We start from the raw sequence: 12,967 nt of genomic DNA, 5'->3' as shown, positions 1-12,967 counted from the left end.
AATTGCATTGTTTGGATTAAATTACTTTAAAAAATATAGTGTTTATTCACTTTTTACGTCTTTTAAAGGAAGAAGGTACTCATTTAGTATAAATAAGGAAAATGGAAAAATACTTCAAACAAAATATCAGCAAACTAAAATTACTATAAATACATGAAAAAAAATAGTAGTTTTGATATAAATTAAACATCTATCATGTACCAAAAAGCATAAAAAAGTTCATACAAGAAATTACCAGCCCAGCCATGGTGGTACAAGCTGAGGCTCAATAGGAGGCCCAGGTCTGGTAGCCAGACAAACCTGAACACACTGGACATGGTGGTACACATCTGTGGTTTGAGCTGACTGAGAGACTAAAGCAGGAGACTCACGACATGGTGAGACTGTGTCAAAAATACCTGTCTCTATCTGTCTGTCCCTCTCCCTGCTTCTGTCCCATGTGCTCTCATTAAAATAATAATAATAATAATAAATAAATAAAAATTAAGATATCAAATTTTTAAGAGATTTTTTTGCTATAGGGCACATGCGCTCACTAGAGAGACAGAGAAAAAGAAAGAAATCACCTCCCAGGAGGGATAACTACAACACAGTTCTTCTCCATTCTCCTCTCAGGATCTTGAGCATATATGCATACCTAGTTGAGTTTAACTCACTGGGTCCAGGACTCAAACCATGGTCAACTATATGGGACTCCAGCACCATTATGCCATCTGCTGATCCCAAGCTATCAATTTTATTAGGAAATATGAATCATTCCCTAAACATACTAATTATTTATTTCTAAAAATTATTAGGAAATACATACTGTATTCTACTTTCTCCAGGTATTACGAAAATACAAAATGTTTACAATCACCATAATTATCACTTAATGAATGAATCAGTATGAAGTCTACTAAGTTAAATTCTAAATTAAATCCTGAGAGCTTAAGCAGTAGCTGATAAAACAAACTGTAACAATTTAAGGTTTTTAAAATGCCCTGTGTAAATTAATCTGTTATGAGAGAGGGCTGCAGGCTGAGGATCTTTGGCTTTTAAATTTTTCTTAGGCTTTCTGTTTCTTAAAATAATTACAAATATAGTAGTTTTGATCTTAGAAAGGAACATCTATGGTTAGTGGGTGAAGTTCTCTCAGTTCCAGACTTAGGAGGGCATAACAATTTCTTTTTTTAGAAAGAAATACCAGATTTCAATGAAGCTGTTAAAGTCATGTTATGGTTTAGATGATGGTTTGTCCCAACCTTTCAAATTTTGGAAATTTGATGTTGGGAGGTGGTAAAGCCTAATGGGCAGTAATTGGTCATGGAGACAACACTCTTTTGAACAGATTAATGGTGTCTGGCAAGACCAAGTGAGTTCTAGTTTTCATGAAAAAAACGTTATTAGTTTTCATGAGAGCTGGTGGCTATAAAAAGGAGAGAAATGCCAATAGCTGTCTCTCTCTGCAAACACCTGTCATCCTCTGGGCTTTTATCAGCCATGTTGCAGGCCTACACATCTGGACTTTCTAGCCACTAGCACTGTTAGTTAATAAACACGAAATAATTTCCTTTTTAGTCTTGCTAGAGGGTGTGTCCACTTGCTAGGAAGAGACAGAGAAACACAAACAAAAGGAGAGGAAGACAGCATTCCTCCTCTCCTCCCAAGTGGGGCATTGTCACACAGCAATTTCTTCTCTTCCATTTTTCTATCTCATCATGATTTGAGGCATGCACACACATGCTCACCATGTTTTCAAGGTACCAGGGCTGAGATCAGACCATGTGATTGGCCATGTGGTATCTGACTCTCTTAACCATCAGGCCAAGGGTCCACCTCCACTATTTCTTTATAAACCACCCAGTCTCAGGTACTTGTTACCAAAGCAAATGCAGACTAAGACAAGCTCATCCGAGACTTTTATTGGAGTTAGGGTTCTGAGTGACATAAGAGAAAATCTAGTCTAACACAAATAACAGATTAGTAATAAAGTTGTGTTTTTTAGTATAACTTACCTATGATAACAAAACAATAAGAAAGTTAAGTTTCCTGTAATTGATACCAACTTGACCACCTATTTACAATCAATCACAAAACAAACAAACAAGCAAAACAGTTAAAAGAGCACTTACCACTGAATTATTTCTGTGATTTGGGCTTCCCAATGTGCAACCGATTCTTTCTTGTCTGCCAGATCTTTAACCTCTTCTTCTAAGTGCTGATTGCGTATACTTAAGTTTTCATACAAAGTAGTAAGCTGAAAGGCAGTTTTAAGACAATGTAACTGTTAGGATGGATACTCAAGGTGCTCAGATACCTACCATATTCCTCTCAAAAGTGCTTGAATTTTTATTATTATGCAATCTCAGCTCACTGGTTTTGGAAATATGAAGTACTCCCTGAATTCTCCTGCATCCTTTGCTTTTTCCCTTACATCTTGCACCATATCAGTTCTATTTGTGAACAGTCTTCATTTGCCTAAAGAATGCTGATAGTGTTTTCTTTTCCTCCCTGGCTGCTTGAGGATATACCGCCATTGTGAATGACACGGTAACTATCCAAACCAGGAAATACATGACCAACCGACTACTTCAGAGGAAATAAATGGTCATTGATGTCCTTCAGCCTAGGAAGGCAACAGTACCTAAGACAGAAATTCAGGAAACACTAAAAAAGATGTACAAGCTCACACCAGATGTCATCTTTGTGTTTGGGTTCAGAACCCATTTTGGTGGTGGCAAGACAACTGGCTTTGGCATGATTTATGACTCTTTGGATTAGCGAAGAAAATGAACCTAAACATAGACTTGCAAGAAATGGCCTCAATAAGAAGGAAAGATGTCAAGAAAACAGCGAAAGGAACGCAAGAACAGAATGAAGAAAGTCGGGGGACTGCAAAGGCCAAGGTTGGTGCTGGCAAGAAGTGAGCTGGAGATTGGAGAGCAGGCGAAGGAGTGAAGATTCTGCAGTCACTGTCTGCGGGGATTGTGTGGATTTTTCGTGAGAGGATTAATAAACTAAAAAATTTTCATGTAATAAAAAAGATTGCTGATAATAACATGGTTTTCCTTTTTGTCTAAAAATGTCGTCTTCTTTTGGGGGAAAAAAGTATAAAGAATTTCAAGCATATACAAAAATGGCCAACATATGTAAATTCTCAAGAGCCCACCACATCACTTCAGAAATGACCACTTTTAGTTCAATCTTGTTTCATTTGTGTTCCTGTCCTCTTACCACCCATATAATTTTGAAATATCAATAAATACCAGAGACTATATAGTACTATCCATATACATTTCTGTGTATATCTCTAAAACCTAATGGTCTTTTTAAACATAAGCACAATATTATACTTAAAACAGATTTAACCAATTTCTTTTTTTTTTTTTTTTTTTTGTAGAGGTTTTCGCTATAGGGTGCGTGCACTCGCCAGACAGAGAGAGACAGAAAGCGAGAAATCACCCCCCAGGGGGGATGGTCACACCACAATCCCTTCCCCTCCATTCTCCTCTTGGGATCTTGGGCACGCACGCACAGGCAACCGGAGCGGGTTTTAAGCCACCGGGTCCTGGACGTGAACCACGGTCGACTACGTGGGAGTCCAGCGACATAGCCATTATGCTAACTGCTGGTTCCCACCAACTTCTTAATACCATCACATCAGTAGTAATTGTTCAAGTTTCTGGTCACTTCAAAGTGCAAAAAAAAAAACCACAAAAAACACCCAAAAAACTAGTTAAATTAAACCATGATACCAATGAGTAAACACACCATACTGAATGGTTTGATATATATATATTTTTTCTTTTTTGAGAAGTTTTTGCTATAGGGCATGTGTGTTCGCCAGAAAGACAAAGAGAAACAGAGAGACAGAAAGAGAGAATTCACCCCCCAGGGGACATGACCACACTGCAATCCCTTCTCTTCCATTCTCCTCTCGGGATCTTGGGCACGCATGCACATGCACCTGGTGTGAGTTTAAGTCACCAGGTCCGGGACTCGAATCGCAGTCGACTACATGGGAACTCAGAGACATAGCCACTACGCTAACTGCTGGTCCCAGTTTGATATATTTTTAAGTCTATTTTATTTATAAGTACCCCTCCAATACTCTTATTTTTCTTGTAATTTAATTATTGAAGAAAGTAGGTTATCCTGTAGCATTTTCTATATTCTGAATTTCTGCCTCATTTTTGAAAGATACAAGAGAACTTCAAAGACTTCATGGAAAAATTAAAGTACAAATTTATTTTGGCACAAAATAATTTTGAAATCCATGTATAATTTTTTCAAACTATGTATTTTTCTGTGAACTTTCTGAAGATCATACATATATAATACATAAAATTTTTAAATGTTAAATATATATATCTATACGCATACATTCTAGGTTGATCACTATTTCACTTTATTACTTGGAAGATATCATTCCTACTGCCTAACTTCTAGATTGAATGATGACCAGAACCAAGTATTAAACTTAGAAGTATCTGTATTTAGAAACAAAATTTTAAATAAATAAATATTTTTCAATTTATTATCTCCAACTGCCATCCTTCTGCAACGCTGATGTCAATTCCTAATAGACAATTGTAAAAATGCTAATATAAACAGAATTATGTTTTAATAATTCTACATTTAAATTTAAAAGGGCTAGGTAGTTGCACTTTTGTTAGGATTTCTATACTTTTCCTCCAGTGAAAGTATTTTGTTCAGTCATTAGTTATTCCAATTATATATTGAAAGAGCATGACCAAATAGAGGTAAAATAGGGACTCTTCATTTTTTTCCTTTAGTTTTTCATGTAGCTCCATTTCTCTCACTACGGTTTCCATGATTAATTAATATTATTAGTTCTCTAGTGTAAATGTGAAATTACAGTGGTCATAAATTTTCCCAACTTTGGCTTAATTGTTTCTGCTCTTGCCAAAGTCCAGCCTTATCTTAGCCTGAATTTAGTCAGTTATGACAGGTTAAACGAGATGTAAGAAAAGAGTAACAAAAAAGAATAGATGGAAAGTGAAATAAAAAATAGTGGCTCAAAAAAACAAAAAGAACAAAGAATAAGATGAAATAAGCAAAACCCTTTACAGAAAACTCTTTCCAAATTGGTATAATAAAAATGTGCCTGTATAATACAAGCAACCATGGATTATAAGAAGGACTATTGAATCAAAAATGTATGTCAAACATAAAATTATACTCATTAAATCCTACCTGTGTAGAACATCTAGCATATGCTCAATTAATAAAAACAAAATAGAAGCACTCACTTTATCAAGTTCACTTGTCAGCTTTTTATTTTCTTCAGTTAATAACACTTTTTCTCGTTCGTACTGTTGTTTGAATTCATTTTCAAATTCTTCTCTTTCACTTTGACTAACACAATTCAAAACACAGAAGGAAAAAATGAAAATGGATTAAAGGTGAACTAAACACTTGAAATTACTTTGCAAATTTTAATACATAAATATCAGATTGAACTCCAGTAACATTATTCACATAGAATACAACAGTAACAAAAAGAATACCACAAGATTCTATGCACTGACAAGCATGAGAAAAACACTTTCTAAGAATTTAAAATATAATAATGTTGACTGGGTTCATTCATTCATTAAACAAATACTTATGAAGTGCCTTCTAGGTGCCAAGATACTGTTATAGGCCCTAAAAATAAGTCCTGCTCTCATGAAGCTTACAGTCCAGTAAGGAGGAACAGGCGATGAAAGTGAGTAAAAGAACTTATTTTGAATGATAAGTTCTATAAAGAAAACAAAATACGATAATCCTAAAAGTATTATCTGAGTGGAGTTGGCTAGTTTACATTACATAGTCACATAATGTGTCTTAGCAATGTTAATAAAATAAGCTGAGAGTAATAATTGCCATCTGATTCACATTTGCTATGCTCTAATCAAACACAAACTAGTCTGAGACCTAAGTAGATACTTTTCTTTGTATTTCTGTGTATTTGTACAATAGTATTCATGCCTTTATTTAAGATTGGGCCAGAGTCACAACCTAGCTTTGTTAATCTGATTAAAAATAGCATTCCAAATTTTTGTTCATAATTAAGACATTTATATTTAAATTTAGTTTTTCAATTTACTTCAAAATGATTTCAATTCTACGGGCTGGCAGGTGGCATAGTGGTTAAGGCTGCTGGACTCCCACATGGCCCATCTGTAGTGAGTCCCAGACCTGGCAACATGCTTTCTCATTTTCCCTCTCTCTCTCTCTCACTCTGCCCCTCTCTGGTCAAACTTAAATACATAGATAGATAGTATAAATAAATAAATAAATAAATAAATAAATGTGAAATAAAACAGTTGTTTAAAAAAATTATTTAAATTCTATAGAAAAGTTACAATTAATAGTACAAATAATTCCTGTATGTTCTTCAGCCAAATTCTCCTGTTGTTAACATTTTACTTTATTTGCTCCATTACTGTGTATGTTTATATGTATGCTTATGTGTTTCTGTGTACCAGTTTTATTAGTGAATGTTCTTCCAAACAACTGAGACGCAGCTTCAGATATTATGCCTTGTTACCTCTAAATACTCCAGTTTATTCCCAAAGTCAAGGGCATTCTCTGCCATAATTAGTAAACAACCTTCCAAATTAGAAAAATCACTGTTAGACATAATTATTCAAATTCACAGGACCAATTCAAGTTTTGTCCACAATTGCAACAATATTATCTTTTCTTATCTAATCCAGGATCCATCTGAGAAATACATATTGCATTTAGTAGTCATGTCTCCTCAGTTACCTTTAGTTTAGAACATTTCTTCAGTCTTTCCTATCTCTTATAACAGTTTTAATGAGTACAGATCTCTTTCTGTGGAAGGTAACACTCAACCTCGGTCTATGTGATGTTTATGACAAGGCTCTAAGAATTTATTCTTGACTAGACTCTTCCACAAATAATGATATTGAAGGACCTGAGTGATTCCATTTTTTTACGGGACAACTCCATTTTGTTAAACCCACCTTGCTGAGAATCAGCCCCATTTTTAAACCCACCTTGCTGAGAATCAGCCCCATTAAAAGGGGGGGAGCCGATCACGTAGAATGTCATAAGACCATCACCCCACCAGGGCTGGCCAATGATAAAAAACAAAGGCAATACCAGAGACCTGAAGTAACTTTCTTGCCAATCAGTAAAGACAACTATGCTTCTTGAAATCTACAGCCAATGTATAGACACTTGAGTGCATTCCTCAGCACCCCTCCACCTCCCCACCCAATAGCCAAAAAAACCCAGCCCAACTAACACTGGGGCTCTCAACTCTGACCCACTGTCGATTAGGATTGGGGGTCCTGGCTCAAGCCCGAATAAAAGCAACCCTTGTGTGCTTGCATCAGAATCGGACCCTTGGTGGTCTTTGTGAATTTCATGACCAGTGCATATTTGGGGGCTCGTCCGGGATTCCCGAAGAGCCCCAGGATCCCCGAACTGGAGGGTCAACTGATAATGGCTGGTGAGTGTGTTTCCTTTGTCTCTGTGTTTGTCCTGTTTGATCTCTGAGGGCCCTAACTCTGTAATAGACTGGAATTGGTCTAGCAGATCGGTGGGCCGCCGATCTGGGGGCCTAGAAAATGTTTCAGACCACCCCCAGGGGGGGGATGAAGTGCCCCTAGTTGTTCTGAGTTCTCTGAGGGGACATAGAGGGTCACTCCTGCGGCACAGTGTGAGGCCATGGTCCCACTTTAGGTTTGCTTTTCACTCAGTGAATAGCATCTGCGCAGCCACATTTGTCCTGTCTGTGTGCTTATTACCTATCTCTGTTGGTGTGTATGTTTTTCTGATGGAAATGGGACAAACTCAGACTTCCCCTGTGATGATTATGATGAAGCATACCTTGAAGAATGATTAATCTGCTTGCTTTTTTTCTGCAACTGGCTTTTTCTCTTTGAAGAAAAAAAAACCCCACCCCCTATCTCTCCTGAAGTCCCTTCACTTTGTTCCTTTGTTCTTGTAAATCATCAGGTCACCTCGGACAAGATTGTGCATTTTTGGCCTATATAAGCTCCATTCCCCTTTCACTTGGAGCTGCTGGATTTTGAGAGAGGAGTTCTCCTGTATGCCATTGACTTAATCAATAAATTCCAATGAATTCAGCTGTGTCTGGATGTCCTCTTATTTCTCGCTGAGTAGACTATGACATTTGGAGGTCCCAGCAAAATCGCGTACCTGTCTGATAAGTGGGTGAGGCATCCTAGGGAGAGCGGCCTCACTTGGCCCAGCTGCCGGTTACCTGGGACTGCTCTAGGGGAGGCACCACCTGGGATTTCCCAGGAACTTGGAACTTCTCTTGGGATTGCTGACAGCTGACCAGAGAGGCTGACTGTTCCTCCAAAAGTGTGTGGAACTTTGCTGTAAGACCTCTGGAGGCATTTCTTTGGGTGTTCCTGTCATGTTCTAGGGATTTCTATGGATTTCTACTGCTTCTACTGTCGGTTTACTTATTTTCTTCAAACCTCTTGGGAAATATTTCTTGGTTCTATCCTTCATACCCTTCAGTGGAGAATATAGAACAATCAATTATTGACCTCACATACCAAGGGGTTCTTCAAGAATTTTACTCTGAAGAGGTTGAAATGTTCATTTCCTTTCTTGTCTTAATTCTAAAAATTATGAGAGACAAAAATAGCTCTCTTAAGGCTCCCCCTTAGCTGCATACTACACCACTTTGATAAGTGCTTTGTAGAAAAAAACAAAAAAAAACAAAAAAACAAAAAAAACCCAAAAAACCCAAGGAACTATATTCTTGTAATTGGCCCTCAGAAAAGGCCTCAGCAAAGAGAACAACCCCCCCCATCCTTCAATCTGATCCGAGGAGTTGGATCTTCTTCCCCCTTATAATCCTAGCAGCATCAGCCAAGGAAGGACAATGAGAGGCTACAGGAGGCAGCCACCTCAGCTCTCCTCTCATTGCCCTACAACCATAGTAGATCCAAGGAAATGAGGGAGGATTGAAGCCCCAATTCCTCAGAGGCCATATTGCCCTTAGAGGAACTACCCCCAACAGAGGGAGGTTAAGTTATGATTATAGCATCAAACTCTCCATCCAAAAACTAAGAGGGCCTTTTAAAAACCATCTCACTTCAAAGGAATAGGAATATCAAGAATATTTATGTTATAAAAACTCTAATGGTATAGACAACAAAAAGTTAAATTTCTACCATTTTCTACTGTCCTTAAGCATATAAAAAAAAAGTTACTCGAAAGAATATTCATGTCAAAGTAACCCCAGGGAAATTGGCTCTTTTAATCCTGGTGTGTGTGTGTGTGCATCTATGCATGTAGTATGTCAAGTCACGTACATGTTGTATGTCTATGTGAAAATAGACCTTAAAGTATTCTATTCAATTTAGTTTATAAAAAGAGAGCTCATAAAAATTGGCTTAAATGTTTCTCAAGTTTGTATAACTTTAGTGAATGAGCTGGCTTCAAATGTAATGAAAGAAAAAGGTTAATAAGTGAAAGTCTTCACAATCTCAAACATATATTTTGTCTGGGTTTTTATTAATCAAACAACATCATGTTTATCTTAATATGGTTGGTTTAATAAAACAGCTAGTATTTATGTGTTGTGTGTTGCATTTTACATAGTAGATATCTAACAAGGAAACAAAGTTATAACTAGCTTCTGGCTTTAGTTTTACTGCTAACAGAGAATCTTTGACCTCAAAATAACTCTTAGATGTTTACAGAGGGCCCCTGAGACATCCAAAAGAGAAATGTTAAACCAATTAGAATTATTCTTTATATGTTGAATAAAAATGAAAAACATTGTCAAATTTAATTCTAGTTTTCTTGATATTGTATTTAAGTATATGTATAAATAAGTTATATACTTGTATGTCTATGTATGCATCATGTTCCAAAATCATTTGAGATTCCCAGGAATTAATGGTAGGCTATTATGTTAAATTAGTATATATAGTCAAATTTGTAAGTTATAAATTTTTGTCAAAGCACTAACTATGGCTCTAATCCTAATGTTATATCCTTAAAGAAATTCACAAAGATGATAAAAAGAGAATGTACTCTTACAAGTTTCTAAAGAAATCTAATCATTTAGATAAAATCTTCATTTTCTATGTAAACTAATTGGTTTTCTAAACTTAGTTAAGCCAAGGTTGACCAAAGAAAAATGAGAGAATGTTTGACAAGGGTGCATGTTGGGTGGCCAATAGAATGCACCTGAGTTAAAAAATTAAAATTGGTATAAAGGGATATAAATCCAATGTCAAATATGGACTCATGAAAACATATTGCCTTGTTCCCTCTGAGTCACCCTTATAATTCCTGTTGTTAAGTTAACATGCTTTAGTTATTCCTATTATTGGTTTTTAAATTTAAAAAAATATTAAGAGGGTCTATTAGTAAAATTGTTCAGTTTTACATTAAAAAGTTGTTAAACGAATTTTGTTATTGTTTGTACATGCTCATAAGCTGCTGGTATATGCTAAATTTTAGGGTTGCTGTAAAACAAAAATTTGCTCAAAGCATCAAATTTCCCAAGGTTAAAAAAAAATAGACATGAGCGGTTATTAAAAATTGGACCTAAATATCTGAGACAAAAGCTTATAAATTCCTGTCTAACAGCTTAATAGGGCAAGAATCTCAAGAAATGTAGTGGGACAAGTTAAGGCTAAGAGCTCCAGACTGCCTCTTCTTCCAGCCCCCTTGCCTTCCTGCGCTCCTTCTGTTTCTTTTAGTTAGGCCTCTCCCTCACTGGATTCTTCCTTTAGTTAAATAATCAAGAAGAGGTTTAGCTAGAAAAACAAGAATTTAGATTATTACATTCTCCAGCTAGGGCTATTGTATAAGTAATAAGGCAGATGCTTTGTAACACCTGTAAGCTGGGCTCTGCCCTTCTTATAGTACTCAGCTGCTCCTTGCAGGATCTGTTAAAACTTAGGTTCACTTCTCAATGTAGGGACAATTCAAAACAGATATTGGAAAAACTCCCAAATAACTCCAAGAAGTGTTATAAGAAAATTGGCAGGGCACCTTAACCTTTGATTTAACTCTCACCCAGTAGTCACTCATATAATCCTGAAGGCTGGGAACTACTCTGAGGGCAGGATCTGGAAACGGCCCAGATCAGAGCCTCTGCCTCAGTAGAAACTCTGTTTCTAATGCAGGCAGCCTGGGCACTAAACAATGCCCATGACTGGCATCCTCATGTCCCCCACTGGAGCCTTGTCCCCAGTGTGGAGTTAGTCACTAAACACCAGACAGAATGCATTGAGCTCTAAAGGGAGCTCTAGACTTCTAGAGTCTATGCTGGCCTTTGAAAGTGAAGATTAATGGGGCCTGAGACCCCCAATGGCTCCCCTTGGACATCTGACAACTTCACTGGGCAAGCCTCAGGTAACCCTTAGAGTGACTAAGATTAATTTCTGTTTAAATCAGAGGTTAAGGTTATTTCCAAAAATACGCTCATAGAAAATTAAAAAAAAAAAAGTAAACAAGTTGGCTAAGCATGTGACAAGAGAGAAAATTATAGGACCTAGCTGGAGGGGAAACATCTCTGTCAACAACTAAAAGTTCTTATAGCTGCCCCAACTCTGTCCTCAGCCTCCTAAACTGAGGAGGAGGAGAGAAAAAAAAGCAGTAGGCTACTGGAGGACCCAAAAAATGACTGCTGTCACCAGATCAGCAGGCCAATAGTCCTGAGGCCCTTGAACAATTCATTATAGATCAGCTACACCAAATTACCTACTTGTGAAAAACAAAGTTTGCTAAGCTGGTTAAGAGAAAAATACTTTGTGCCTAGTCTAAATAACCTTATCAATGGTGTTGTCTCAAAATGTGTTGCTTGTAAGCAGGTAAATCCTAAAACCCTCAGGCAAGGCTTCCTTGGGAATCAAATCCCAGAGGAAATAAAACTTAGGGAACATTAAGAAAATCTATGGTATCTAATAGTTCAGTCTCTTAATAAAATAAAGCTAGCTAATGTAAGACTAGCCTGGTTTTACTTTCAAAAAACAAAACAAAACAAACAAAAAATCCTTAAATAGCCTTGTTTCTATAAATAACTTAAAACAATAATTAAATAAAATTAGATCAATTTAAATAGAGTAAACGTTTATAATTAAACTTGTCTGTTAGATTGAGACAGTTTTCAATGTTAAACTTATAAAGATAAAAACAAAGAAAATAAAAAAAACTAAAAGAAGGGTTATGGCTGTAAAAATGTATTTCTAGTGAAAAAAGTTTAAAAAAATTTTATATAAAAAGAATTTCATGTAGTGAGTTTTTGTCTAGAAGTAAAATGGCTATATCAAAACGGAAAAGAAAGTGGACAAAAACTAGAAAATGTAAAGCCTATTGTTAAAGATTTAAGTTGTGTTACAAAGATCTAAAAAAGTTACAGGAATTAATCAAATTAGTGTTCTAGAGCTGGTTGTATTATCTTTGAATGATATATACAGAAAAACAATTAAAAGAGAGGAGCCCCTCCAAAACTAGTTGTAAAGTTAGTCTGTGAGTCTATCGCACCAAAGCCGAAAAGACTGCTTCCACAGACTCACCAGGGCCTTGGTCCATAAAGATGGGCCAAAAGAGTCCTTTGTAATGGTTCTTCAGAGACCAGAGAGCGGCAGCCCTGCCCTAGTCTCTCCAGAGGTTGACTACAAGTCAGACATTGTCAGAAATAGGGCTCAGCAGCTCCATGACCAGATGGTCAGAGAAAAGACATAGAGCGGCCTCTGGCAGTATAGGCTCCTTGGTCTTTGCCCCAGTTGTCTTCTATTAACCGTACTCTTAATTTTGATTTTTTACTCTGGCTTACTCAGTTTTCTTACCCAATTTGTCTCCCACAGGATAAAGGCCTTTAAATATTAGATGTTAGTTGCCTCTGTACCTACAGCCCAAGTATACCAGGTGCTGCACAATCAAGGTGACTCTCCTTTACAAATTTTTGTATAGACTCAAAGAGAAAAATAATATGGTTTATGTT

At 36.6% G+C, this 12,967-nt stretch overlaps 1 protein-coding gene across 8 annotated transcripts in view; it reads right to left on the bottom strand.

Moving 5' to 3' along the window:
• Positions 1-12,967, bottom strand: part of CDC42BPA (CDC42 binding protein kinase alpha) — a 280,345-nt gene that overhangs the window by 82,319 nt on the left and 185,059 nt on the right. For all 8 annotated transcript variants that reach the window (XM_014591108.1, XM_027775224.1, XM_027775225.1 and 5 more), the window contains 2 exons: positions 5,256-5,361; positions 2,115-2,239 (listed from right to left, as the gene is read on the bottom strand). In XM_014591108.1, coding sequence (XP_014446594.1) covers positions 2,115-2,239; positions 5,256-5,361 — 231 coding nt within the window. The remainder of the gene's footprint in view (positions 1-2,114; positions 2,240-5,255; positions 5,362-12,967) is intronic.

This window comes from Tupaia chinensis, unplaced genomic scaffold (genome assembly GCF_000334495.1).
Source record: "Tupaia chinensis unplaced genomic scaffold, TupChi_1.0 Scaffold000532_1, whole genome shotgun sequence".
Classification (NCBI taxonomy): domain Eukaryota; kingdom Metazoa; phylum Chordata; class Mammalia; order Scandentia; family Tupaiidae; genus Tupaia; species Tupaia belangeri.
The sequence above is the reverse complement of the archived record's forward strand: the minus strand, read 5'-3'. Positions and strand labels throughout refer to the sequence as shown.